Source organism: Ambystoma mexicanum, chromosome 6q (assembly GCF_040938575.1).
Source record: "Ambystoma mexicanum isolate Mex_15411 chromosome 6q, UKY_AmexF1_1, whole genome shotgun sequence".
Taxonomy (NCBI): Eukaryota; Metazoa; Chordata; class Amphibia; order Caudata; family Ambystomatidae; genus Ambystoma; species Ambystoma mexicanum.
In genome coordinates this window covers 1,640,940,731-1,640,968,248 of record NC_090937.1, presented here as the reverse complement: position 1 = coordinate 1,640,968,248, position 27,518 = coordinate 1,640,940,731, and the positions used below count along the sequence as shown (strand labels likewise).

Genomic DNA, 27,518 nt, shown 5'->3' with positions numbered 1-27,518 from the left:
CAGCGGGTTTGGAGAGCTCGTGTGAGGTATCGGCCCCTGTCTCTGGGCCCCTGTTTCTGTCTCTCAGCTGCAGCTCAACCCCCGAGAATTACAAGTTGAGGAAGCAACATAAACCAGGGAGACCTTCCATTCCAGGAACATTTGAAGTGGTGAGTTTTAGGCCTCTTCCCTGTTCCAATGCCCCCAGTCATCCCTGTGAGGCTGCCAACAGACCCATGACTCGCGGGTTTGGCCCCTCAAAAAAATAACCACCATTGTGCAAATGTGTCAGGCGACCCTCAAGCAGGGGAGGCTGAGAGAAAAGGTTATTTACTAAAGTGATGACTATTTCACATGGAAAGCGAGCCTCTCCTTTCCATGCAATGGCTTTAATTAGGTCTGCTTCTGCCAATGACAGAGCTTTGACCTGTAACCTCCTAAAGTATGCAGATTTCAAGCCCAGACTTTAGCCCTGCAGCCACAGCGCCCCCCCCCCCCAAAAAAGACTTAAGTGCTTTGGAGTCAGGCGCACAGGTTATTGGTGGGGCTGGGTTGAATACAATGTACATTTCTGATTTCTGAAAATAACTCATGCACTGATATACAAGTGTTTACAATTGGGTACATTGTTAGTCCATATACTTGTGTTTGCCACACCACTACATATATTACTGATTGTCCAATTTGTCAACCAAGTCGCTGCTAGTGAAGCAATGTTCTCAAAACACTTTTGCCCAAGATCACAAGGCACTCCAGTGCAATCCCATCACTTCTGAATACCTATAAAATGGTAGATCAAAAGTACAGTGCATTGCACACATTAGCTGAGTGATGCAAGTAAGATGAAGTGCTCTCACAAATCACAACTGTCACCCGCATTGCGGCAAATAGACCTATCTATGCTACTTAGCACTGTTACAAAAGGAAATTGTGCCTGTTTCTCTTGCTAATGGAATTGTACTCAACATGGGGGTTCACAGTGGTTTTTCACCTTTTAATGAGGTGGGAGTAGCTATGCAAATTATGCACTTTTTTGAAGTGCCAGCCATGGGATTGTGAGCAACGCGTAAGTGACCCTCAGCTGTATTTAGTCTTCTTATAGTGTCAATTATTGTAGCACTGAATAAGGTTGAATTCCCATTTTTGTTGGACTGATGAGGCAGAGGAGACAACAATGCCCTGATGTTTTTACCCACACTGAGGGCCCGATTCAGGAGGGGAGATTGTTGCAGAGGGTGGCAGCACAGACTGGGAATCTGGAATCCCCTGCTCTCTTTTGCGGTTAAATCTTGGTGTAATGAGGCAGATTGCCAGGCCCTCACAGGACTATGTCTTTTGAGTTTCTGCGCAAGGTACGAGGGTTCTTCGTTAGACAGGCATAGGTGGATGATCGAGAGAATCTTGAGCTTGATTCTTTCTTTGACAGGGAGCCACTGAACAGATTTTCTGTCTTCCAAGATGTGGTTGTGCTTTCCCAAGTCCAATGCGCACAGAGAGCGTTGTTTTGTATTACTTGGAGTTTGTATTTTGTATTAATTTTAATTTATATAGTGCTTTAATCCAATGCGCTTTACAAGAGGAACAAGTGAATACAACAAGCAATAGTTGACAATGAATCTAAACCAGAAAAACGTACAACAAACAATTTACATTTGTCATGAGGCTAAGTACTAATAGAAGGACAGAAGGAGAGGGTGTAGGTAGGTTAGGTGGTGAGAGAGGAAACAATTGGTGCTAGGGGGGAGAGTGGAAGAGATAGGATTTTAGAGAAGTGCGAAATAAGGGATGGAGCGGACGGGAAGAGGAAAGCGGTTCCAGTGGAAAGGAGCGAGAAGTGGGAAGGAGCGGAAATGGGAGGGGGCACAGGGTGGAGGTGGAGTAGAGAGAAGGAAGAGATCCGCAGAATGGAGAGAACGAGAAGGAGTATAGAAAGTGAGAAGGGAGGAGAGGTACAGAGGGGCAAGACCATAGAGGGCATTGAAGACTAGGCAGAGGAAGTTACATTTGAGCTGGGAGTGGAATGGCAGCCAGCCTAGTGAGTTAAGAGAAGAGGAGATGGAGTTGTGAGGTGAGAGGAGGCAGAGGGAGCGAATGGCAGAGTGGTAGACAGATTTAAGGGGGGAGAGATGAAGGTAGGGGAGTCCAAAGAGAAGAGTAGAGCAGTAGAACATTCTGGTTTAGGTTTGTTTAGGTTTTATTGTAGTGCCACAGAGTAATGTGTTATAATAGTCTAGTTTGGATTCGATGAGAGTTGGCACAACTGCGAGATTTTACTCGATGGAAAGAAATGGTTTCCTAGCCTTAATAAGCTTTGTGGCATAGCCTGAGGATGAGGCAATGTGGTTAAACTGCCGAGTCAAGTTGAGCGTTGCACCTAAGTATGCACCCAAGGTTTTACAGATGAGGTGACAGGGATTTTGTGGCCATTGATGATGAAGAACTTGAATGCATTGCCTAGTTTGGCAAGGCGGCTGGAAGTACCGATCAGGAGAAGCTCAGTTTTCTTGTAATTCAGGCAGAGGCCAGGTTTGGATGGTTTCATAGATGGTGTTCCCTTTGAGGGTGTGTTTGTGTATAGTCAACAGAGAGGGGGATGAGAATTTGGGTGTCACTGGTGTACTTTGTCTAAGAGATACCAAGAGAATCAATGTGGTCAAATAGCGGCTTAGTATAGACTTTGAAGTGAGTGGGTGAGATACAAGAGTCTTGGACACTGCACAAAATTTGTGTGGGGCAAGCAAAAGCATCACCAGTGACAACTCAGTTCTGTTTTCCATGAAGGAGGAAATCCATTTAGTGACGTCTGGGGAAAAGTGAGCAGAGGAAGTGAGGTGATAGCAGAGACTCAAATGGTCAATGCGGTCTGAGGTTAAAGGTCGAGGAGTAGGAGGAGAGATAGATTTCCGGAATCATTTGCGTCATCCAGTTGGTTGTTAAGGTCCAAGAGGGCTGTTTCAGTACGATGTCTGGGGTGGAAACCCGATTACCGGGGGCTCAGATTGTGGTGCGATTCGAGGAAGTCTTGAATTTTGAGATATGCGACTCTGTCAATAAATTTCAAGAGGAAGGGGAACGTGGGTATAGGCTGGAAGGTGGTAGGAATTGCTGGGTCCAGAGAGGGCTTCTTGAGTAACAGAGTGATCCAGAATTCTTTGAGGATGGAAGGGACAAATCAGGTAGTGAAGGACAGTGATGAGTAGAAGCAGGGTTTCTGCGCATTCCTTTACAAGGAAGGCTGGACACATGTCACCTTTACACTTGTAAGGTTTGAGTCCCTTGATTATGGTGGCAAGTTCAGAGACAGAGATGGGTTGGAAGTGGAAGAGGGGGATGGCGGCTGATGTTCCAGGCTGAAGTGTGAGTGACTGGGTGGGAAAGTGTGTAGGAAAGCTTAGTCTTGATTTTGGCTTGCAGGCGAGTGATTTTCCCAGTGGAGGCATCTTGGGCGTTGCAGCACCAGGTGCTGTCTTTCACAACTGAGGATAGGAGGCAATAGGGGTTACTAGCTCTCAGAGGATAGTGAACTGTTCTCCTGAGCTGGAGGAGGAGTTGGAGGTTCTTTCGTTGTAGGTGGCAGCTTTGGTAGTATGAATGGCTTGCTTGTAACTCAAGGACATTTTAGAGAAGAGGGCTTTGTTTACTGCAGTGTTTTGTATTTTATTTTTTACGACTGCCCTATTTTAGGCATGTGTTAATGTGGAGATCAATGGTGAACCACGAGTTATGGTGTCTAAAGTTTTTAGCTTACTGAACTTTAAGGTGCCTTGCACAGTGTTGTAGTGGTCCACAAAGATGCCAGTTTCATGGAAAAGGGGCGAGGGATAGCTGAGTAATGGGCGGATGCAGGCACTGGTGAGGTTGTGAGAATTTCGGTGGTGAGAGTGAGGGGTGAAGGGGTGCCTAGGTTGATGCATGTTTTGATGCGTTTGCTTGGGATAGGGATAGTTTAGGTGATAGTATGGTTATTTGACCATGGGAAGGGCAAGTTACTAGAACTAACTGTGCTTATCTCTTCTCTTCAGGCACTGTGGAAGGTGAGGTTGGGCTGGCACCTGCAAGGTCACAATGGCTGTGGAATGCGTGATGGACACGCCTCATGCAGTAGGTTAAATGCGTTTAGGCCAAAATGAACGATAACAAATGTCTGAATGCGTGATTGGGCCAATTTTCGGCCATTCGAAAATTACGAACTCCCAAAAGGTTTGACGAGCTCACGCCTTCGAGCTGGGGGCTGTGGGGGTGTCCCCTGCATCCTTGCTACTATATTGTGAGCTGGGGTTGAGGGGGTGTCACCCACAGCCATCCCAAAATAGAAAAAGGACCCTGCAGTGCCAGTTCCCTATCACGGAAGTGAAAGGGAACAGGCGTTGCAGGGACACAAGGTAAGTAGGGGGTGGGGGTGTGGTGGCGGTGTGGTGTTGATGGGGGCAGGGGTCAAGTTGTAAATGTTCAGGGGAGAAAAGATTGAAGATTATTTTGGAAAAATAATCTTCATTCTTTTCTCACTCGAACATTTGGATCACTGGCTTTCAACCCCGATCCGGTTAAATGTGAAGTGAAGTACGGATTGGATGGAGATCTAGGGTGCATCCTTGAGAGTGCGTTGGATTGAGGAATACGTTGAGTGCAACCCAAGGCGGGAGTTGATTAGCCGAGGTTGGTGGCCTCTGTGTCAGATGGGTTCAAATCGCCCATAGTAATAAGCTGGGTGGTAGGGTTAAGGTTCGTTGAAATAAGTTGGATGAGGTCATGCTTGAATGACGCGACTGGGCCGAGAGGTGGATAGATAAAATGGAGGGTGATGGTTGCGTTTGGTGAGAAATTGAGTTTGGCCTAGATTTGCAGTTGGGAAGCAGGGTCGAGCTGATGGAGTGAAGTGAGAGGGTGTCCTTGTAGATGAGAGCAACTCCGCCACCTTTTGTGAGTGTCCTATTGCAATGAAGTAGGGCATAGCCTGTGGGCACAGCGATGATTAGGGAGGGGCTGGCTGCTGGGGTAAGCCATGTTTCTGTGATGGCTAGGATATCAACATTGTTCAGGACAATGAGATCCAGGATGTCAGGAGCATGGGCCACCAAGGATCTAGTGTTATGTAAGATACACCGGAGGGGTGATGCTTGTGTGGCGTAGGCCTGGGATGCCTAGGGTGAGGTTACTGTGAGAGAGGGTGATGCTGCCGGAGATTGAGGTGGGCTGAGCAAGGTTGTGAGGAGTCTGAGGTTGGCATTGCATATCTCAATCGCAGGTGGAAGAGGTTCGGTAGGGGAGGTGAGGGTCTGGGCGTACAGGTGATGGGAGCGTTCTGATATTGGGTGCAGTAAGGAGATGGTGATGTGGTGGCAGAGAGGCCAAAAGATGCTAATAAAATCGGGAAGGAGTTAAGTGACAATGGGAGAAGGAAGGTGCTGTATGCTGTTAGGTAGCGAGAGCATATGGTCCCAGTGGGCGGCATAGATCAGGTAGCTGGCAGTTAGTGCCCATGTGGGTAGAGTGTACAGGGTTGTTGGAAGTTGTTGGCAGATTGGTGGAAGGATGAGGTAGGCTGGCATATCTGGCGGTGCACGGTACTGGTGAGGTTTGCATAGCAGACTAGCCAAGTGCTTCAACCTCCTAGGTTGGTGTCATGGTCATGAGCGAAAGGCAACAGAGTATTTTCAGGGCGGGGTGTTCTGAGAAGATGTTGGTTGAAAGTTGCTGGGCAGTAGTTGTTGGCCATGAGCAGGGCGGTGGGAGGAATCAGGTGGGCTTGAGTGAGGAACAATGACTGCACATGTAAGGCATATTGAGCGGTGGTGCAATACACTGCAGGGCAGAGCTGATGCGCAGGCTGGAAGCAGGTGCAAAGTCTTACCTTCACGGTATGTCCGGGGATCGGGGATAGCAGCAGGAAAGCGAGAGCGACTCTGGTGAGACGGCCTGCATGCTTGTCTGGCAGAGACAGGCAGTCACAAGCTTCTTCGGCCATGTGATCTGGCCTTTGGAGCTGGCCGGCTTCGTCAGCCGGATCAATGGGGTGGGCTGTTTTAGGCCATGCAATGGCCAATCGGAAAGCATTGACCACAGAGCAGGCAAGATGGCTGCCGCAATGACGTTCGCCCAGATAGACTCCCTTTGAAGCCAGGTTAATATAAATATTGTCTTTTCAAGATTACTGAGGATTTGAGAATAAAGCAACTGCTTACCAGAGAGACCTCCCCCAGTGCTGGGAGTTAGTACCTTTTTTATCTCAGTGCTTAGAGAGTGTAAAGGAAGGAGAGACCCCTTGCAACGAACACAGCAACTTACAGCTATTGGCAATAAAGGTGGCAAGCCATAAAGCACAGTATTCACATGTTTCATGAAAGTACCGGATTGTAATCCAAACTACCACTTTCAGATTTAAAATGAACCTGTTTAGAAAATGTTGTTCCAGCAAGGAAAAACACTTTTCTAATTTTGCATGCACCTCTAAATCGGGCCCTGGATGTCTATTTCCTGAATTCCAAAATTGAGACAGAATTTGATTTTTAAATTTGAACAAGACTAAGCCTCAAATATTTATTTTCTTCTAAGTAAAGTGAGCTTATTGTAGGCCTATATATATAGGTCTCACAATGATCAAGAGCATGCTAAATCTAGTCGCAGGTACCCCTAACAAGTTTTACAATTCAGATTGGATAAACAGGAGTGAAAAGTGGCTCCTGGGTATCCCTCATTAGCCAGTGACCAGGAGCTACCACTGGAGAACGGGAAGGCAGTATATAGCATTCCCCATAACTTACACATAAAATGCAAATATATAATTTTGGCCATTGTGTATTAACCTTAAAGCTTTCAAAGTTGTATACAGGTGTTTTAGTGGGTAATTATAGATTGTCCCAGACATACAGAGTTAAATACACATAGGTGTGTTTGTTCAAAATCAGTTGGTCTAGAGATCCAGGGATCTAGGGATCCAGAAGTAGCTCCTGGCAGCTGTTGGTGCCAAGCTAACCTGGCTCTACTAGGTTACAAGCAGGAGCTAAATGGCTCCCAGCTCCCCTTAATTTCAAACCCTACCCTAACCCTGCATACATCAAGGGATCTACGTGATCCGACCGCGGCTGATTTTGCCGCGGCCGGAAAGTTCGCATGAGAAAGGTGCGAACCACCAAAGGTTTGCACCTTTCTCATGCGAACACATGTACATACCCTCACCCACACCCACAACACACCCATAAGACCCCCTCCACCCGCACCCTCAACACACCCCCACCCACATCCCAACATAAACAAACCCTATTACCTTTTTCTTCACGCAAAGTCCCTGCTGCACCAGTTCCCTTTCACTTCCGTTATCGGTAACCGGCGCCGCAGGGTCCTTTTCTTTTTTTTTCTTTTACGGGGGCTGCAGGGGTTCCCCCACAACAACCCGCTCACTATACTGTGTGGTATAGTGAGCGGGGTGTTACGGGGGACACCCCTGCAGCCCCCGTTTTTTTTAAATGTTATTTATTTTTTCCCACGGGTGTGCTGCGGGGGTGTTCTCAGCAACACCCTGCTCACTATACCACACAGTATAGTGAGCAGGTTGTTGTGGGGGACACGTCTGCAGCCCCCGCAGTCTTTTTTTTTTTTTCTTACCTGCAATGCTACCACCTAAGGTTTGAACATTTGGTGTTCGAACCTTTGGTGGTAGCATTTTTAGAACATTTTGTTCATGCGACTGTTTAGAAACGGTCTTCTTGTACAATACCACATCAAGCACATGGCCACCCTGGCCATAAGCACCTGAACCACTTCACTCCTGAGACATGGAGTGTAAAGCCAACCTGAGCATAAGTACTCCAGCCTCACAGGCCCTTCACACAAATGGCATCCTTTTGAACCATCAAACCGCAGGAAATGTACTGGGAAGCAGTTGGCAGCAGTGTGACTAAGAGTTGGCATGCTCGTGCCGCTTCCCTGTTCCTTGCAGGTGTTTGCTGAAGGACTGGAGCCACTGCTGTTTCTCCCTTATTTCTGTGTTGCAGAACCTTTAAGCTTAACTGAGACCCACCGCCCACCCTGAGCGCCTCTGTCATGTGAGTCAAAGTAAGTGTCCTCTGATCAGGGACATACATAACAAGAGCGATGGAACCGTGTAATGGCACACACACTTTGTGCAGGGTTACTGCCTGATACCGATTCTTACACTTGTTTGAAGGGGGAGGGAGGCACTTTTTTTTCCGAGCAGTGATGTACAGACACTGCTGCTCGTGTGAAATTCAGAGCATACATGGCTTGTGGAAGAGCCGTGGATTATGTCTGCAGTACTCTTTCCATGCCTGTCACACTCAAGGAAAGAGAAGTGATGTGGGCATAAAAGTGGAGAAAGGAAGTGACAGATTATTAGTGATTCAGAAGAAAGAATACTGTTGTCAGATACACACATCATTTCCATGCCTCACCACATTGGTGTCAAAGGTGAACGACCCACACGTCTCTTTCACCACCACTTTCATTTGGTGGGCGTTGCCAAAGGCAGCACATCTGTGCTGTAGTGGAATGAGTCATGAATATCTTGGTTTCTGTGCTAATCCATACTGTGTATCACAAGTATCATGCAGCATGTGCCAGATGCTGAGCTTGTGTGCATGGTGAGCTCTACGCCATTAAGATGCTCCCAGGTACAAGAAGCATCTGGTGACCAGGGTGACTGGTGTATCTGAGACCCTTCCTGGTGGGGTTGCATAGGGTGGTCCCTGTTCATATTTGCAAGTGGCTTTGTTTCTGCTGTTTCCCCGTGTGTTCTTGTCCCTGCCAAAGTGGCTCTCTCTGGATGCAGCACATGTTGGCAGGTATAGGTAAAAAGAGAGATTTAAAAAAATATATATGTTTTTTGGTTTCGTAATCAATAACAAAAATGTTGCTAACAAGCCACAATTAAACCTTTTAACATTTACAGCATCATCACCTTGACAGTCTCATTTAGAGAAACACAGTTGGACAATTTTCTATCCTTCTCCACCTTTAAGAGTTCATAAACAGTTTGCTCTTATGATTTCACTGTCGTCAATCTCAGTGGTGAAGTTGGTAAAAAGATTCTTTTCTCCCCCTCTCCATTCCCTACTAGTACAAATTCCAGCATTTTCATTACTGCAATTACCAGGCCCGTTTGCTCACCGATCAACGCCCACTTCCACCAATCAAGGGGACATAAAGTCCTCCCCATATTCTTATATCCTTTCAGAAAGAAGTTTCTCACTTTATTTAGTGAGTCACAAGCCATTATCAAATGCATGGGAGATTCCACTGAATTGGCCACATTACAAAATCTGCACTCTGGGTTTAAGACCCCGGGGAACTTCCACCTCCACTGCACCTCCCTTATGTCCAAAATGTTTAATCCACACCGGAGCAGCATATCTCGAATTTTAGGCGAGAGGATCTTTTGCAAATAGCCAGGGAGCATATTAAGACCTTTCCCATCTTCAATTTTCATGCGCCCCAATTTATCTTTCTCACAACACTCTATAATGTCTATCCAATCCCAAACCTGGAGCTTCTTCTTAACCTTCGACGGATTACACATTAGATCATCAACCTCAATGTTTCTCCCCTTCAAGATTTTCTCCACTTTAAATTTCCAACAGCCCAGATTTTTATCGAATGCCGCCGGGCCATTTGCCAAGATTTCAAATGGTCGAATTAAAGGCTGCTCGGTGCATTTTCGATACTCAGCCATCGTTTTCCATATCACCATAGATTCTAATGATTGCAATTTCAGCTCTTGCCTTATTGCACAAGTTGGCAATCCATTTGGGAGATTCAGGACCTTGCACCAAAACCAACCCTCCAACATTTCCCATACAGAGAAGGAAAGATGGAGAATGGCTTTGGCTCCATAAATTAGAATTTGGGAGTCTTTTTGTTTATAAAATTAGATCATTGGGATAAGTGTGAATTTCCCATATTTCCGCTGGAAGCTCCTTCCCTGATGTATTAGTATTGACAGCCTAGATCTTAAATATTGATAATGATCTATTTCACTTCTCTTGTTTATCGTTACTCCTAGATATATAATGGTGTCGATCATTTCTAAAGGAGTACCTTCTACTCTCCAAGTAAACCTCCCACACTTCCTTTTACCGGCTGATTTCATAACCACAATTTTAGATTTCCCAACATTGATTTTCATGCCGTTCAAGCTCAAAAAGGACTCAAAGGCACTGAGTCTCCTTTGCAAACCGATCTGCGTCTGGTCTAAGAAGACGAGATTGTCCACAAAAAGGATCCTTAGTACCTCCCTATCATTGATCTTAGGAGGAAAGGCCCTTACTGCACATTGTGACTCCGCCAGGTCCGCTACATATAAGCAAAACAAAAGTGGCCCAATGCACACTCCTTTTTTAATCCACGGAAGGTATTGATTTTATTCGAGAGTAGCCCCTTAGTAGACATTCGAATCCAAACAGAAGTGTTGGTATACAGAGCTTCCATGGCTTCAACCAGATCTAGCGGCAATCCCCATTTCCTCAACTTTGCCCATAGCCTCCCCCTGATGACTCCATCGAAGGCCTGATGTAGGTCAATAAAGGTGTGATAGAGTGTTTTACCAGAGTACAGCGCCCTCTCTTTAAGTAGATTTATGATACAGATATTGAGGGATGTACCCACCCCTTTCACACACCCTGTTTGTCGCAGATCCAGAATATCACTTTTCAAGGCCCAAGCATTTAGATCTCTCAGCAAAATAGTTGAAACAGCTTTCCAATTGAGTTGAGCAGAGTAATGGGAGGGTAATTCCCAGGCTCTGCTCGACTGCCTTTTTTAAAGAAGCTGGTATCTCTTTGTTCGTCATGATTTGTGAAAACATAATAGCAATTTGCCCCACTGTACTTTGTTCTTTTTCAATTTCAAGTTTGACAGGCCATCAGGCCCTGACGCCCGCAAGGAGCTCAAATTGCCAATCATCATGTCTGCGTCATGTTCATTGAACTTGAAGTTCCACCTCAAGTGTGAGTATTTAATCACTACCTCATCCTTCCATTAAGGACCTGCAAATCAAGAAGAATAATGCTGGACCCAATCGCATTCAGACACCATACTCAAGGCATTTGCTTCTTTAAACAAGCCCCCGTTGTTCATTAGTTCCGAGATGTGTTTAGATTTTTTTGTACAGACCGCTTTCAAAACTCGCTCGGCATCATTTTTTTATAATCTAATAATCTTAGAACTATTGCACCAATTTCTGAATTTCTGCCGGATTTTCCTAATTTGTTTTAATTTGGCAGGATAAACATCTCTCCGAATAGTTCTTATCTCCTTTATCAACACTCTTCTCCTATTCACCAATTCAGAATCGTACACATGTATTTGGGACCGAACCTTCATCCCCTTGACTTTGACCCTCGTAGTGAATTCCTTTAGAATTCCTAGTTAATCGATTTTATTCGGATCCTCTTGGATTTGGGCCGTGTATAGTGACTTCTTGGTGTTTTAATCTTAATCGATTGCCCCCCCCTATCCTAATTCAACCTCCCCCATTTTTGTTAGAGGACGGCAGGCCCCACATCCCACAATATGGATGGCCAGTAAATCATGATCACTAAGAGTTTGGGGCTTGATTGAAAACCACACCACCGTCTCTGTTAGATTTTTAGACACAAAGCAATAGTCTATACACAACCTCAATTTACCACATCTCCATGTGGTACCATCCGATATATCCCCCGGTGTTTGGGCATTTAGAAGGTGCATTTCTCTCATAAACATATTACACATTCATTCCCGCTCTTATTCCTTCCACTGACCCTCCTTGAGGGGGGGTACCCACCTTATCCAACAACTTAATATTCAGGTCACCACAAATTACTACCTTGATCTCACCCCATTCACACATTGCTTCATCTATAATTCCCATCACTGAAGCTACCAGCTTTGTTTCCCTGGGTACATTGTAATGCCAATAGATATTAATCAGCAGAAGGGATCGCTCCAAGGCATCCACCTTTTGTTTTAAGAAGAGCCCCTGGACATATGGATTGGGACATTCAACTTCTGTGACATTCCATCCGGATTCAATTTTAATCAGTGTCCACAAGCCTGACGAAACTATTATTCCTTTCAAGGCTAGATTGATAAATGCTAGATAGCCATCACACTCTAGTTTCTCCATTAGCCATGTCTCCTGAAAAAACAGAATTTCAAACAAGTCTAGATCTGATTTTTTCATTAAAAAAGGCCTGAACCCTCTTGTGTTCCAGCATCCAATCCTCAAGATGTCCTGGCTCCTAGCAATACTAGTCTTGTCGGGCCTGGGCTCATTTAGGGCACCTGCAACCACGACCATCCATTCTCCTCACAAGAATTTTCAGTTTTATTTTGTTGCTAGCTCTCTTTCACTGCATTTCTCCTGATTAGACACTGAAGTTCAGGGCTCAAATATCCTTCTTGTCATAGGAAGAAACAAGTTCCTCTTTCTTTTGCACTAGTTTTTTTTACATCTGCCTGAGGGTTGAGTCAAAATATTTACTGGATTAATCTTTATTTCTCTAGGGATAGTTGCCTCTCTCCAACTTGCTAGGATCATATCTTCATAATCACTCACATCATACCCCAGCCTCAGAAATGTCTTTGTTTGATAGCAGGAGATCTTTCTTGTATTCTGAGTGCAAGTGCAAAAGTACCCAGTCGGTCCGCTTCTCACCCATAAACTCTACAATTCTGACATCCCTTGAGGCCAATTTGTAGGTGGGTATAATACAGTTTAGTAACCTTAACATAATTTGTCTATTTAACACAGGCATGGGAGACCCAACCACTACTCTTTCTACATAAATTCTTGCACTTTTGTTCTTCATTTTCTTGGGGCTCTCTTTCCTATTATTTTTATTTTTATTATCTTTTCTCTCATTGGCCCTCTGCCATGCGTCCTTTCCTTCGACGTCACTCACCTTGATGTGATTAGCGGAATTATTTGTAGTCCTTTGATTAATCCCCTTCCTATTCTGGGTGGGTTTGATGGTGATGCACCCCTCAAGCGTCCCTCTAAAGACGAAGCAACATTCTCCCTGAGATTTGGAATGATTTCCCACACCCATTGTGGCCATATTACATTTGGAGTTTCTGAAGCTTTTGGGATCCATTCTCCTTAAAAGCAGTGGGGAGCACTTTCCCGCTGCCATTTTGGGTAGCCTTTTTCAAGCCATCATCCATTTCCGGGGTTTTTACCCTCCCCTGCTTCCTGTCTGAGCCCGCAGGAAATTTGGTAGCTAGAGCAAGTTCACTCTCAATGGTTTCCCACTCTGAGGTACTAACTTCTTTCCACTGGTCATCTTTCTTCACCATCTCAATTTCCTCAATTAAGTCACTGAGATCCATAATGGGGATACAATCCCCCTCCTCTCCATCTTCCTTGCAACCTTCTTCCGGTTCCGTACTCATCAACGGACCTTGCATGGTCAGTACTTTCCTTGATTTTTTTGCAACTGGGAGGATGTCCAATGCGGCGGGGGTGGGTGGGAGACTGGGCAGAGATGTGTTAAGAAAACCCTGGACCCATTTGATTTCCTTTTAGTGGGTCCAGGCATGTTTTTTGACTTTTTCCCCGAAGCAACCGTTCCTCCCCCCCCTCCCTTCTTTGATTTTACTAACCTCCCCCACCATCGATGGTTTAAAAAGGGAAAATGCATTGTTTTTCAACGGGGTCCGCTCGGGAGTAGGGGTATCCTTTATTATCACCAACCCTCCCTCCCTTTCCTTGGCCACACCCAACTCAGACTGAACCACTGCCTTGGCAGAGCTATTTTGAGGAGCATTCCCTGATCTTTGAGCGTCTTTAAAATGTTCTCTCATCCATTTACAGTCAAGGAGCAGAGCTTCCATCATCGGGCTTTTGTCCATCATCTCTCTCCTGGTTAAATTGCATAAGCAATTTTGCCATGATGCAGAAACTTCTGCTTCTCTATCCAATCTATTCTCTACCCTATTAGCTAGTGTTTCCAGACCAGTCATCTTTCTACTCATATCCGCTAGAAGAGCATGGTGGTCAATGATGCCATCATCAGTTGTTGGAAGTGAGCACTCATCTCAGCTCTCATGGTCACCATTCTATCTTGGGATCTTCCCCTAGACTCCAAACGTGCCTCGGAGGATGAACACGAAGAGGATGAGGATCTGGAATCTGAATTATTGAAGACCTCGTCCCCCTCTGTATCCCATTCTCGGTCAAGTCTCCCGTTCCAGAACTCGGCAGAGTTGTCTCTATCATTGCTATCCTTTCTAGCTGGGCTAGAGGGCTCTTAGCGTTGTTTGAATCCATCCACTCTCTGCTCAGATCTTCAGAGTGGGATAGCGCCGGGGAAATAGAGGGACTCATTTCCCCAGGACTTGACTTTACTGGGGTGACAGACGTAACATCCATGCCTTCTTTCTCCAACCTCTCCACAGTTATATCGGCCTGCAGCAATGATTAGTCCAAAATTCGCAGGCAGTCAGTCACTCACTCGTGAAATACTTTGGCACTTCTGCTTCGCTATTTTTATAGATAGATCTGCCAATTGCTTAGCTAAATAAGCCGCCAGTCCAGCATTAACACTGCAGCACCCCTCATTAATCATGGCAGTAGAGCCCAGAGGGGTATCATTCGTGAGACTCTGGACCTCTGCCTCATTAACAACCTTATCAGGGAGGAAAGCCAACCCGGGACGCATTTCATCGCCTGGCCCGCAAAACTCCCCTGCAGGAGGCAGTTGGCGGCGACTGTTTTCAATCGCCAATCCCAGATTGAGTTCACTCTCTTTCCTGGGAGTTTGTATATGTCCATGTTTGGCTGTTATGGAATTCTGGAGCTCTCGCATTGGATCATTATTCCCTTCAACTTGCTCCATTTCCAAATCTTTCACCAATTCTCTCTGTTAGGGAGAATTCTCAAAATGTGCTAATGTCCCTTACCTTTTCAGACCCTTAGCAACTTTGCTGGATTTCTAGGATTTGATTTTTCTACCAGGGAAGAGTGTGAGCCTTTTTTCCGCACTCTTCCATGTATTTTGATGTGTGTTTTACTTTTGTGTTCTTTGGTTATGGAGTATTAACACAACTCCATAGGCATCAACTTTTTCTGTGTGTCACACAGCACCTTCAGTGCAGCGGCACAGGGATGTCTTTCAGACTTCCCAAGGTTTAAATACCTTCTCTGGGACTGACTACTGTCTCCCAGAGCATGTAAAGTTAAATTGGCTTTACTAGTCTCTTTAGATTTACAGACCCATTACACACTATCTTCCTATAGAGTGCTAGAGGTGTTGCCTAGCTTCCCCTGAGTCAAAACACTCATGTAACAGTCAAATGTTATCCTTTCCTACTTTAAATGGCTGGTGGCAGTGGTTTAGATCAAACTACCATGATTTTTCCCGACCGCGAACAACGGTAGCTAAAAATGGGGTCAGCCATGTTTTTCAATATGGCGCCCAAGACCTATCTGTAAAAACAGACTCCGGTCGACTTTTTTCGCCATTTCTTTTAGGAAAGGTCCTTCTTGTGTTTGTCTCTGTGCGCCAAACCAGGTTTGGTCCCTTTGTTTGTTGGCCTTTGGTCGGGCTTCAGTACTGAAGCCCTCCTCTGGCGCCAGGGTGTCTGGGGTGGACAGGATGTGAGGGAGGTGCCCGAAACTCCCTGTGCTTAGTCTTCTAGGAGACCTGAATGCACTCTGGCGTGACTAGCCGGCTGGCTGTCCGGCAAGGACAGCCACCCTGCTGTGTGAGTGACAGCCAGGCTGGAATGAATGAGGGAAAACTGTTTAAAAGCAGGTCTCTGGGACTTGGAAAGCAGAGTCGACCACTGGAATGAAAGAACCGAAGACGAGCTGAAGGAAGAGGACTGCTGCCACGCCTGGACGACCGGTGAAGTCCTGGTGCAGGTCCAAATTGCCTGAAACTCCATCGACAGAGAAGCCCTTCAATGTTAACTTCTTCCCTTGAGTTTGGTGGGAACAACCAACTCGCAAGCCACCTGGACACTGTCCCCATCCTGGTCTAATTTTCTTCAGAGTGCTGTTGAAAACCGGATATCCATGGGAAGGAAACCAACTTGTGGACTTTAAGGCACTCACACCTTAAACCGACATTTTGCCAAGCTTGTGTCTCATCCCTGGGCAGTGCAGGAACCTCCAAACGTCCTCCTTCTTGTCCCCACGACTGAAGCTCAGGAACAGCGAGATCTGCTCGAACTGCCAGGAACAACTGCCTCAGCTACAGCTCTCCTTCACTTAAAGGTACTGTGCAAATGCGGTCCGGAAACCTTTTCGGCCATTGCGAAAGTTCGTGGGGCTTTCCCAACTTCAAAGGCTTGTCCTTCCCTAAATATTTGTCTAACTTTTAGCCTATCATCCGTCCTTATGAGGTACAGATAGTCCTCTTTTTCGGGGTTGCGTGGGTGAGGACAATTAAATACCAAAAGAGCAAATTCCCACAAGCCAGCTTCCTATCCTTTTCACTAAGAGCGAGTGTTCACAGATACTAATGCATCAGGTCATGATAACCCCCTACTCAAAAGAAGGGCGAATAACCATGTAGTTTATCAAAAAATATACATATTTTAATTTTATCAACAACACATTGTACTCAACATTATTGTGCTAAAAACAATTATACAACAACACCATTTGGAATGTATTCATCTGTTTGTATATGACTTGTCTATCTGGACTAGGAATTCATATATCAAAAACCCTTTCTGTACCCCACTAGTGGGTTTGTGTATTAACCCTCAATGATATTATTTATGCCCTTCCTAATTTACATGGGCAAGGAGAGTGTGCCAACACTGTATTCATGTGTTTCTAGGACCAGCATAAATCTAAATTGCTACAAAAATATATACATGGAATCATCCCCAATACATATTCTGCTGGTTCTGTCTTCAGGGCACACTCACATTTCATTTCTTTAACATGCGGTCTCTTTATATTTCACATATCTCAGTCTTTCTCTGAGTGTTTTCATATATATCAATTATATATATACGTCCTTGCAGTATCCTGTCCGTCAGTGGGTTCATTCATTTTGGCGAATGAAGCCATGTCTAGGTAAACTTTGATGAAGTTTGTATCATGAGTTACCCTGTGTTCAGAACATTTAATGACAATGGTTGAGGAAAGGACATTTTGGGAAATGTTGATATAACAATCACATTGGCTATAAGTGATATATATGAAAACACTCAGAGAAAGACTGAGATATGCGAAATATAAAGAGACCGCCTGTTAAAGAAATGAAATTTGAGTGGTGTACAAAGATACCATTATGTAACATATCCTTTCACTGGTATTATAAAATAGAGATGAAGTTGCTACAGATCCAATGTATGAAATGTCATGTTTTAAGTTATATTACCATGTTTTTTAGAATGTTTATATGTTTTTTTTTTGTTTGTTTAGAATTATTGGAACTATGGCTGGTAGCACGTAATGTTACACGTGATACACTGAAAAATACAAGTGCCCTGAAGGCAGAACCAGCAGAATATGTATTGGGGATGATTCCTTGTATATATTTCTGTAGCAATTTAGATTTATGCTGGTCCTTGAAACACATGAATACAGTGTTGGCACACTCTCCTTGCCCATGTAAATTAGGAAGGGCATAAATAATATCATTGAGGGTTAATACACAAACCCACTAGTGGGGTACAGAAAGGGTTTTTGATATATGAATTCCTAGTCCAGATAGACAAGTCAGATACAATCAGAGGAATGAATTCCAAATGGTGTTGTTGTATAATTGTTTTTAGCACAATAATGTTGAGTACAATGTGTTGTTGATAAAATTAAAATATGTATATTTTTTTATAAACTACATGGTTATTCGCCCTTCTTTTGAGTAGGGGGTTATCATGACCTGATGCAGTGGTATCTGTGAACACTCACTCTTAGTGAAAAGGATAGGAAGCTGGCTTGTGGGAATTTGCTGTTTTGGTAACTTTTCGCCTAGCCAAATTCTTCTAAACTCTGTGGTAAAGACTTAACCGTTTGCTACCAAACTGTGCTATGCTATACAAATATTCTGAACCATTGACTTTGGCCCAGGCCTATGAACTGAATTGCTGGTTGTAGTTCACTGAAACCCTTTGCTCTCCCTATGAAAGTATTTGTGCTACTGAATCTTATAACCTTGTCTTTTTATCCCTTTTAAAAGTATCTAAAGTGCCATTTTGCTCCCACTTCAGGGGAGCTGAACTTGTTCAGTAACTTATTGGTTGTGTATTTGTGGTGTATTAGTGTATGATATTGAGCTGCTCTTGCTAGTGTAATGTTTTCAAACTGACTGTGTAAATAAATGTATATTCTTTTACCAAGAAACCTTGAAGAAGTGTTTGTTTGAACCACTGTATTTGTTGCTCCATTGTGTAACTTGTTCTACTGCTCACTAAACTCATGAGATAAGTCTGGCTGCTCAGCCACTGCTACCACATCACTGTGTAGCACAGGCTTGTACCAAAGGTGAAATTGTACTGACACTTGTAGTCCTAATTGCATGTAGTGTTCCCAAAGGGTACTGCATGTGATTCTGCCTAACACTCTCCTCCCCCTTTTTTCAAGTCTCTCTCATTCATGGACAGTGTTTGTTAAATCCAAAGCCAGTGCATTAGTTTCCGACTCCTGACTCTCCCCCAGGTACTCCTGGGTAAAATTTTCCATAGACATCGTAGGTCCCCCTCTCCTTACCTGCTGCCGCGTCCTTGCAATCGGAGGGCTCGAGTCCACTGGCATTTCCACCGTACACACCTCGCCTGCCGTCCACCAGCTGCACTCCAGCTATCGCCAGGCAACTACACTTGCCTCCACTTGCCTCCACTTCACAGAGGAATTGGTTTAAGTAGATGGGGGAGTAGAGCTTGTTGGGGGGAGAGAGGGATACTGCAGCCGCACCGCCTTCACTTTCCTTAAAGAGACACACCGCTCAATGCACGCCGCAGTTTCACTTTACAGCAGACTCTGCCTTCGCCGGAATGAATGACAGAAAACATAGCAAGCTCACTGAGAGTGACCTCCCGGCAACTCCACTTGCCTCCACTACGCCCCTAAATAGAGATTTATGTTTTGTATGTAAAATGCTGTAAATATTGTGTTGGCTTATTCTCCATAAGAAACATTTTCATTGTTTGGGATTTTTACAAAATGTTGGACAAGCTATAATTTAGCTGGTTTTGAATATAGAACAAAAATGATTAGGTTGGGGGCCACTTGATATTCTGCATTGTTCTAACTTAAACACTTTTCAAGCAAAGAGCTTTTGCATTGATGAAAGCTTTGAGTATTTTTGAATTGCTTGTCGAACTTCATGCTGAATTCAATGAACAGAAATTACGAGTGTTGAAATAAAACCATGTCGATATAGATTTGGGCTGACATAAATTGTAAGAATCTGTTTTATGCCCATACAGTTTGGAATAATGGGACTACTGCTGGTTTTGTGGTTTCTAGATACAGAAGCAATGGATGGCTGGATGCTTGTATTCACATAGGGTCTGGTTCCTAATAGTTTGTCTTGTCATTTAAATATCGAGCCATTAAATGGCCATATTTGAATTAATGGAATAAAAGTGCATTTATGCAATATCCTGTATATTATGAAATCTTCTCTTGGCAGCGCTGCACTGCTATTTTGTGTCTGTCCTTTCCCTAACCACCTTTCCATTTGAGGTTAAGTGCACTTTGAGATCATTTAAAACAAAAACATCCTGATTCCTTTTTCTTCAGGTGGGTTAGGGAGCTAGCGCGACAAAGGGTGTGTGCCGTTTTAGGTATTGAGGCCTGGGTCCTCAATACCTTCCTACTCAAGCTCTTCACTCCTCCAACTCCCTCACGGTCAGCTGCTTCTCCAAGCAACGAGTTGGTGGTATATCTCTTTCTTTGGCTAGCACCTCAAGACCTTCCTCTTTGCTTCTGCCTTCTCTCTTCCTCTCTCCTGCTTATTTATTGTCTGATACTGCACTGGTCACCTGGCTGCCCTCTGATTTCAGGCCCAGGTACCTGCCCGCCCAGTTGCACACCCAGACTGCCTCATGGCAACCCTTGCACTTGGATCTGTATCTGTAACCCTACAGTCCCCCTACCTACACTTTTGGATACCTGCTGTCTGCACTTATCCATGCACCTGCCACATGCTAGCCGCACTTCTTGTTATTGTTTTGATCCCATGTACAGCACTGCCCCCTCCTCTTTCCCCTGGCACTTCTTCCCTCCGCTGCATTTACATGACCTCAATGTCACTTGGCCTAGTAAGATTGTTGTCCCAGTCCTCCCTCTGTTCCCCCTTCCTTGCCTTGTCGTGCCTTGAAACACTTGTGCACAGGTGCATTACAAATGCCATGTCATATCATATCATATTCACATATGATATGGCATTTATAACGTGCCTGTGCACAAATGTTTTTAGGTGCCAAGCACATACAGGTGACACGATATGAAACACTGACAAGCCAAGAAATCTGGTCCCTCGCCATAATATTGCCTTCCTGCAACACAGGTGATGCATGTTGCTTCCGTCCATGTTGGGTTCCTCTGCCATCTGTTAGTCTCCTGTTTGAAGATGGTGCATTTCCCTAGATGCCTATATTTTTCCCCTAATCCATCCTTTGTTATTTGTGAATGAGTGTTCGCTCATTCTCCACTGATGTTCTACTTCTGAAGAGCCTGCATGCCTCATTATAACTCACGACATATTTCCCCAGCCTACCATGTGCAATGGTTTTTGCACACATTTGCAACCAGACGCGTCATCACTGGTTGATCTCTTTCCCTGCTGCAGAATCCCTGGAGCCTGTAATTGAAGGAAACAATAAAGGTCACTGGGTCCCATTTATATTGGTGTCTGGGTTTATTGATGCTGATAGTCAATGGCTGTCCAGTATTTTAACATCAATGTCAATTTATTATTATTTGTGATGTGTGTATGGCAATTGGTAACATGTGTCTTGCTGTCAGTGTTAATCCTAGCTCATGCCAATGTGTCAAGTATACTTGATTCCGAATATGTTTTCTGTACTTTTAGTTCTCGGGATAACTAACATCAGATTACCTTTATCAGTCCAACAGGGGAAAAAAGGAGCAAGAATGGAAAAGTGAACAGTTTTTTTAAAACATTGGCCAAAGAAAGCTCTCCCCGTGATAGCTGTGGAAGGTCTTCTCTGCATATTCCAATCTTGGAGACAATTGTACCAGCACTGACAAACCTTTCATTCGTAAGGGCCAGTTAAGGCCACACCAATGATTCCATGCTGGAGAGAAAGGAGAGAAGAGATAAATTGGACTGCCACTTTAAAGAGTGAGCAGAGTACATTCATTTAGTGCAGTTCTGTGGAAAATATTTGCCACATCTCATCAACGTGGATCAGCTCATTGTGTGAAGGTTCTCAACACTGGTTCAAGTGGTTGCTACTGCGCTATTCCTTCAGAATCAATGCTATTCATGTTCTAGTGTTAGTCTGTTGTAAATGTTGATGATTCAACAGCGGCAGCCTGAGAGAAACATCTTAAGAACAGAAGCTGCAGTTTATAATGCATATACTGCTGTACGCTATCCTAGCCTGCCCAGTCATTGAGGTTCAACGTATATATGCAAAGCTGTGCCTCGCCTGGTGACACTTACCCAGGGAAATACTGTGGGGACTGAAATGCACTGAATGTGGCAAGGATCTTCATCCAAGGAGAACCTATTTAAACATACCATCCAAACAATGGAGGCCGAGTGTGCATTGCCTGAACATAGCAAGGCTTTAAAGCAAACCAATCCTCTATTGGTACATCCCAGAATTCACACTGGCAAGAAAGCATATAAATGCTCAGAATGTGGTAAGGCTTTTAAGCAAAAATGGTGTCTGTCACAACATGGGAGAATTCACAAAAATGAGAAACCACATAGGTGTTCAGAATGTGACAAGGCTTTCAAGCGAAAAGATCATCTGTCACGACATGAGAGAATTCACACTGATGAGAAACCATATAAATGTTCAGAATGTGACAAGGCTTTTAAGCAAAAATGGTATCTATCACAACATGCAATAATTCACAAAAATGAGAAACCACATAGGTGTTCAGAATGTGACAAGGCTTTCAAGCGAAAAGATCATCTGTCGCAACATGAGATAATTCACACTGATGAAAAACCATATAAATGTTCAGAATGTGACAAGGCTTTCATTGCAAAGGGTAAGTTATTAATACATGAGAGAAATCACACTGGGGAGAAACCATATAAATGTTCAGAATGTGTCAAGTCCTTCATTAAGAAGGAAGCCTTGATGCGACATCAGAGAATCCACACCGGGGAAAAACCATATGAATGTTCTGAATGTGTCAAGGCCTTCATTATGAAGGAAACTTTGATGCGACATCAGAGAAGCCACACTGGGGTGAAACCATTTAAATGTTCTGAATGTGACAAGGCTTTCATTACAAAGGGTGAGCTATTGGTACATCAGAGAAATCACACTGGTGAGAAACCATTTACATGTTCTGAATGTGACGAGGCTTTCATTGTAAAGGGTAAGTTATTAATACATCAGAGAAATCACGCTGGTGAGAAACCATTTACATGTTCAGAATGTGACAAGGCTTTCATTACAAAGGGTGAGCTATTGGTACATCAGAGAAAGCATACTGGTGAGAAACCATATCAATGTTCTGATTGTAACAAGGCTTTCAAGTGTAAATCAAGTCTCCTATATCACAATGCAACACATGCTAGAGAGAAACCATATGAATGTTCTGAATGTGACAAGGCCTTCGTTACAAAGCACTCCTTGATAAAGCATCAGAGACTACACACTGGTGGTAAGTCATAAAAATGTACTGAATGTGAAAAAGCTTTCAGGCATAAACAGAGTCTCTTGTATCACCAGGCAACACACACTAATAATAAACCATATAAATGTTCAGTCTGTGACAAATCCTTCATTGCAAAGCAAAAACTGATTCAGCATCAGAGAATTCACACTCGTGAGAAAACATTCAAATAGTCACAATAGGCCTCGTTCTAAGTATGCCGTTCCGGAAACAAAAGTGCAACTAAGCTTACTGGCCCCGTTGTTTCCATACCAGACGACTACATCTCTGCGGATGGGTGCCGTCCCGCCCGGCAGGTCAGACCTGCCAGGCGGAACGGCACCCGCCCGCAGAGTATTCACGGAAACACCAGTCCTGTGGGACTCTATGGGAATGGGGATTTCCAATTTACTGGCGCCTGACTTTCTGGGCTACCTGGGTTGTAATCCCCCGGTGTGACCGGGAAGTCAGGCACCGGTAAATCCTCACGGGTCCTGCGGAAACCCGCCGGTATCACCGGCCTGGATACCGCCAGACCCGTAATGAGGCCCAATGTGTTAGGTACTTCATGCAAGAGGGTAGTCTGTTGGTACATCGGAAAAATAACACTGATTTGAACTCATATAAATGCTCTGAATTTGAAAAAAATATATTTAAGCAAGGGGCAGTCTATCTGTGCATGAGAGACGTCATACTGTCGTGAAACAATATGAAGGTTCTGAATGCCACAAGGGCGTGCAAACCTAAACATGCTCGCTTGTAGCATTAGAAAACCCACACTAGTGAGAAGCCACACACATCTTCTGAATGTGAGACAGCCTTCATTATGAAGCAAATCCTGGCAAAGCATCTGAGAATACACAGAGGTGAGACACTATATAAAAGTGAATGCGACAAGGCTTTCAAACAGAGAAGTGCTCTGCTGTAACATTAGGGAAAGCCTGGTACATCGTCAGAGAAAACACACTGGCGGTAAACCATTCAAGTAATCTGTGACAATTCCTTCATGCAAAAGAGTAATCTATGACAACATGAGACCATTCACCACAAAGAAACACCACACTTATGAACTATTGCAACATGAGACCATTCACACCAATGAAACACTACACATATGAACTATTGCAACATGAGACCATTCATGCATCAGCTAAAGTGTTCCACTTCCTGCCAGCTATCGAAGAACTGGAAGTCCTTATTCCCAAGTCATAGGATATGTGCATTTCACATAAGGCATCACTATTAACAATCAGGTTTTCCATAATTCTGCCACACCACGCCTGAGAAGAGATTAATAAACTCTGTCCCACCCACTGACCTTCTGCCACCCAGAAACCTTAAATGTACCTCCTTAATGTTTTGGTCATCGTGTTTGAAGGGTGAAAGAGACTTCTCCTTTCAGGCACTGCAGCTATGGAACGTGCACCCATAATACCTGAGAAACATTTGGTACCGACTCCTGGTCTTGTGAAGGATTCGACCATCCGCACGTGAAGAGTGATTGCCCATGTGTCTGTGGTCCTGTGCTCTGAATAGGGTGGTCTTGAGGCTATGTGAAAGCCTGCCGACATGGTGGGTTCCAAAATAACCCATGGAGCTGTGGGTGATCTGCTGGGTGATGGACCTGCTGTCATTGCCAATGTTGAAAAGTGTCCCTCTATTTCCCCATCATGTGATCTCCAGCCCAGTAAACCTTTGGTAAGCAAAGAAAACGTGTTTTTGTTGTTGACAGAATGCTTTTGTTGTTGAGAACTGGCATCTTTGGAATCTACACACCTCAAGCAGGAGCAAACAGTGTGTGTTTCTTTTCTCGCATGCATAAAATCCATTTATTTTGCTTTGAACCCTTTGTTAATTGTGACTTTGTATCAGCACGTGCCTGGACCCCTTTATCAAATGCTTTTGCCATAAATGTATCTAAACACTCATCAGTGAATTCTAAATGCAGTAACTCAATTCCTTTAAATGGAAAGGCGTTAGTTACTATGCAGATTGTTTGGTTCTGGATAGCGGGTTGGACTAGATCTCTGGGATTATATCCTTATAGATAGGGAAGTCCGTCCTGAAACGGTTTTTGCCTGTTCCACTTTAGATGTTTAGATTTGGAAAAAGTGTGAATGCTCCTGTGAATGGCCCTGTCTTAGTGTGAGAATCCAGCGAGCGTGGTCTCCGGATCCCTTGTATACCTCCTCCAGGTCCACCCTCCGCTAGCGCAGGCTGACATGCAGCCCCTGTTAGCACCCCCAGTTTATGCTGGGGACTTTGTCACACTGCCTGCTTCTAGTGTTACATCCCCAGCCATCTCCCCTATGTTTTTCTGAATTTGACTAAGTAGTCAAGTCTGTGGTATAGCACATTTTCAAGTTCTACAGAACTGTCAATTCCTCTGAGCCATTGCTCCAAGACAGGACCATCAGCGCTTGACCAATTTGTCAGTTTGTCTCATTTCGCAACCCTGGCACCCAATTAAATCAAAACCATAGTGGAATGTTTAGTGTCTATATTACCCGATATGCCCAGGAAGACCCTTGTGGGTTCATTGTCAATTTTCTCCCCTATGACCTTTGACACATGCTCTATGGGATCTGCCCCTATCTCTGAATGTCAGTACGGGCTCTTCCTGCGCCTACCTGCAAGGCAAAAAACCTTGGGGTCATCTTCGACTCCACACACTCTTTCTCTCCTCACATATCTGACGTCTCTAAGAAGTCACACTACCAGCTAAACCTCCTCAGGGGTATCCTTCCTTTCCTCTCCTTCCCTCAGAAGCTCACTGTCTGTCTCACTGAGCCCTGGTTCTCTCGAAGCTGGACTACTGTAACAGCCTCTATCTAAATCTTCCTGCCTCTACTCTCCGTCCTTTGCAACTCATCCAGAACAGGACTGCGAGAATTGTCCTTGGCCTCAAGCCCAGGGACCGTATCTCTCCAGGACTGAAATCACTACACTGGCCCCCAGTGGCTAGGAGGATTAAGTTCAAAACCCTATGCATTGTCCACAAGGCCTTCTGGGGCCTTGGGACAAAATACCTTCAACTCTCTCTTCCGAAATATCTTCCTTCTCGAGCTCTTCGCTCATCCACCTCCAACTACCTCAGGGTCAGCCGCTTCTCCAAGCAACAAGCTGGGGGTAGATCATTCTCCGCAGCAGGGGCCTCCCTCTGGAACTTGAGGATAACCATCTTCGGTTCCGGAAGCACCTCAAAGCCTTCCTCTTTGCCTCCGCTTTCTCTCCCTCTCTCCCCTGCTAAATTCACAGAACCTGCACTGAATCTGCTACTGGGCCACTCACCGATCTTGGTCCTTGGCCCAGCCACTCTTCCCTGCACTGCCTACCTGCACTACGGGCTTGTCTCTGTATCCTTCAGCCCCTTCTCCCAGCACTTACCTTGCACTTGCCACCAGCTGGCCCTATTATTTATCTTGTATTCTACTAACCATCTACTGCACTTTCCTTGCACTTGCCACCACCTGGCCCTATTATTTATCTTGTATTCTACTAACCATGTACAGCACTTTTCCCCCCTCTCCCCTTCCCCTTGCACTTTTCCCAATCCTCTTACCCTTGCACTTGCGCGATCTGAATGACACCTGGCCTAGTAGGATCTTTGTCTGTCTCCCCTTGTTCCCCCCCTGCCTCGTCGTGCCTTGAAACACTTGTGTATAGGCGCGTTACAAATGGCATATCATATCATATTTCATATCATATATTGTGTGGAGGAAGGTTCTCCTCTCTGTTCTAGACCAAAGGCCCATTGGGGTATTGGATCTGTCTAAATGGTGTTATCAGGCTTCATCATTTAACAGCCGCAGGGTTCCTAGACCACACATATATGTGTGTGTAGTCACAACTCTTCTGAGATAATTATTTTAATTCAAAGCAATTGAGTGTAACGTAACCCTTCATTGGTTGCTCTGGGATGCAAACTAGTTGCCACTATCAAACAGTTCTGATCTGTGTTTAGAACATTTTGTTGTTTAAAATTCCCCTCTCACATTTCTTATCAAAACATCAAGGAAAACGAATGTGCTCATAGAGATTGTATATATAATACTACCAAGAAATTCATTTACTACCTTACTAATTTCTTGAAGTGAGTGTTCGACCCCAACCATATGCCAAAGATCTTTTAAAGTAGTATTGTTACAACTACAATGTTTCAACCAAGATAGATTTTGATTTATTGTTTTATTATTGAATTGGTTTTCATTTTCACACTCAGTAGAATCAAAATTTAAAAAGTATTTCAATTTCATTACAATGTCATACTTTCATACACGATCATACACAACATTCAAATATATAAAACACAAGATAGGTCAAAATATTGCCTAAAGTATTCACATAGAAATAGGTTCTTGAAATGTGTAGTTTATATTGTTATTTATATTATGGTGAGCAAGTGGTGTTGTCCGGTTTTTGGAGAGACTTCTGGTTATCCCTTTAAATTTTCGGAGGAATAGCTGCAGTGTGGCCGTGTAACCTGCACCTAATCCCCCGCCGAAAGCGGAGCAAAAGTGGTCAGCAAGCGTTATTAGCCAGGTTTGCATAATTAAAGAGGAGCTGCATGAGAAGAGGTGCTGCACGACGATGAGAAGATTGACGGCGGTCGCAGCTCAGACTGGGAGCGAGCCGACTGGCACTAGAACAAGACTCCAGGTGAGACAGCATACAACGATGGTGCTGTCTCCCCCGCCGGTAAGTGTGGAATTAAGGCAGCCCCGGTTCGTGTCTAAATCACAAGAGTCCCCACTGGAGTCGGCAAAGGCTAAAA

General features: G+C 44.4%; 1 protein-coding gene across 1 annotated transcript; it reads left to right on the top strand.

Moving 5' to 3' along the window:
* LOC138516947 (zinc finger protein 605-like) lies at nt 1–24,456 on the top strand. The gene is made up of 2 exons (XM_069632426.1): nt 1–149; nt 21,009–24,456. Exon 2 carries the CDS (start codon nt 21,604–21,606, stop codon nt 22,762–22,764), a length of 1,161 nt encoding a protein of 386 aa, XP_069488527.1. The 5' UTR covers nt 1–149; nt 21,009–21,603; the 3' UTR covers nt 22,765–24,456.
* The last annotated feature ends 3,062 nt before the right edge of the window (nt 24,457–27,518 follow it).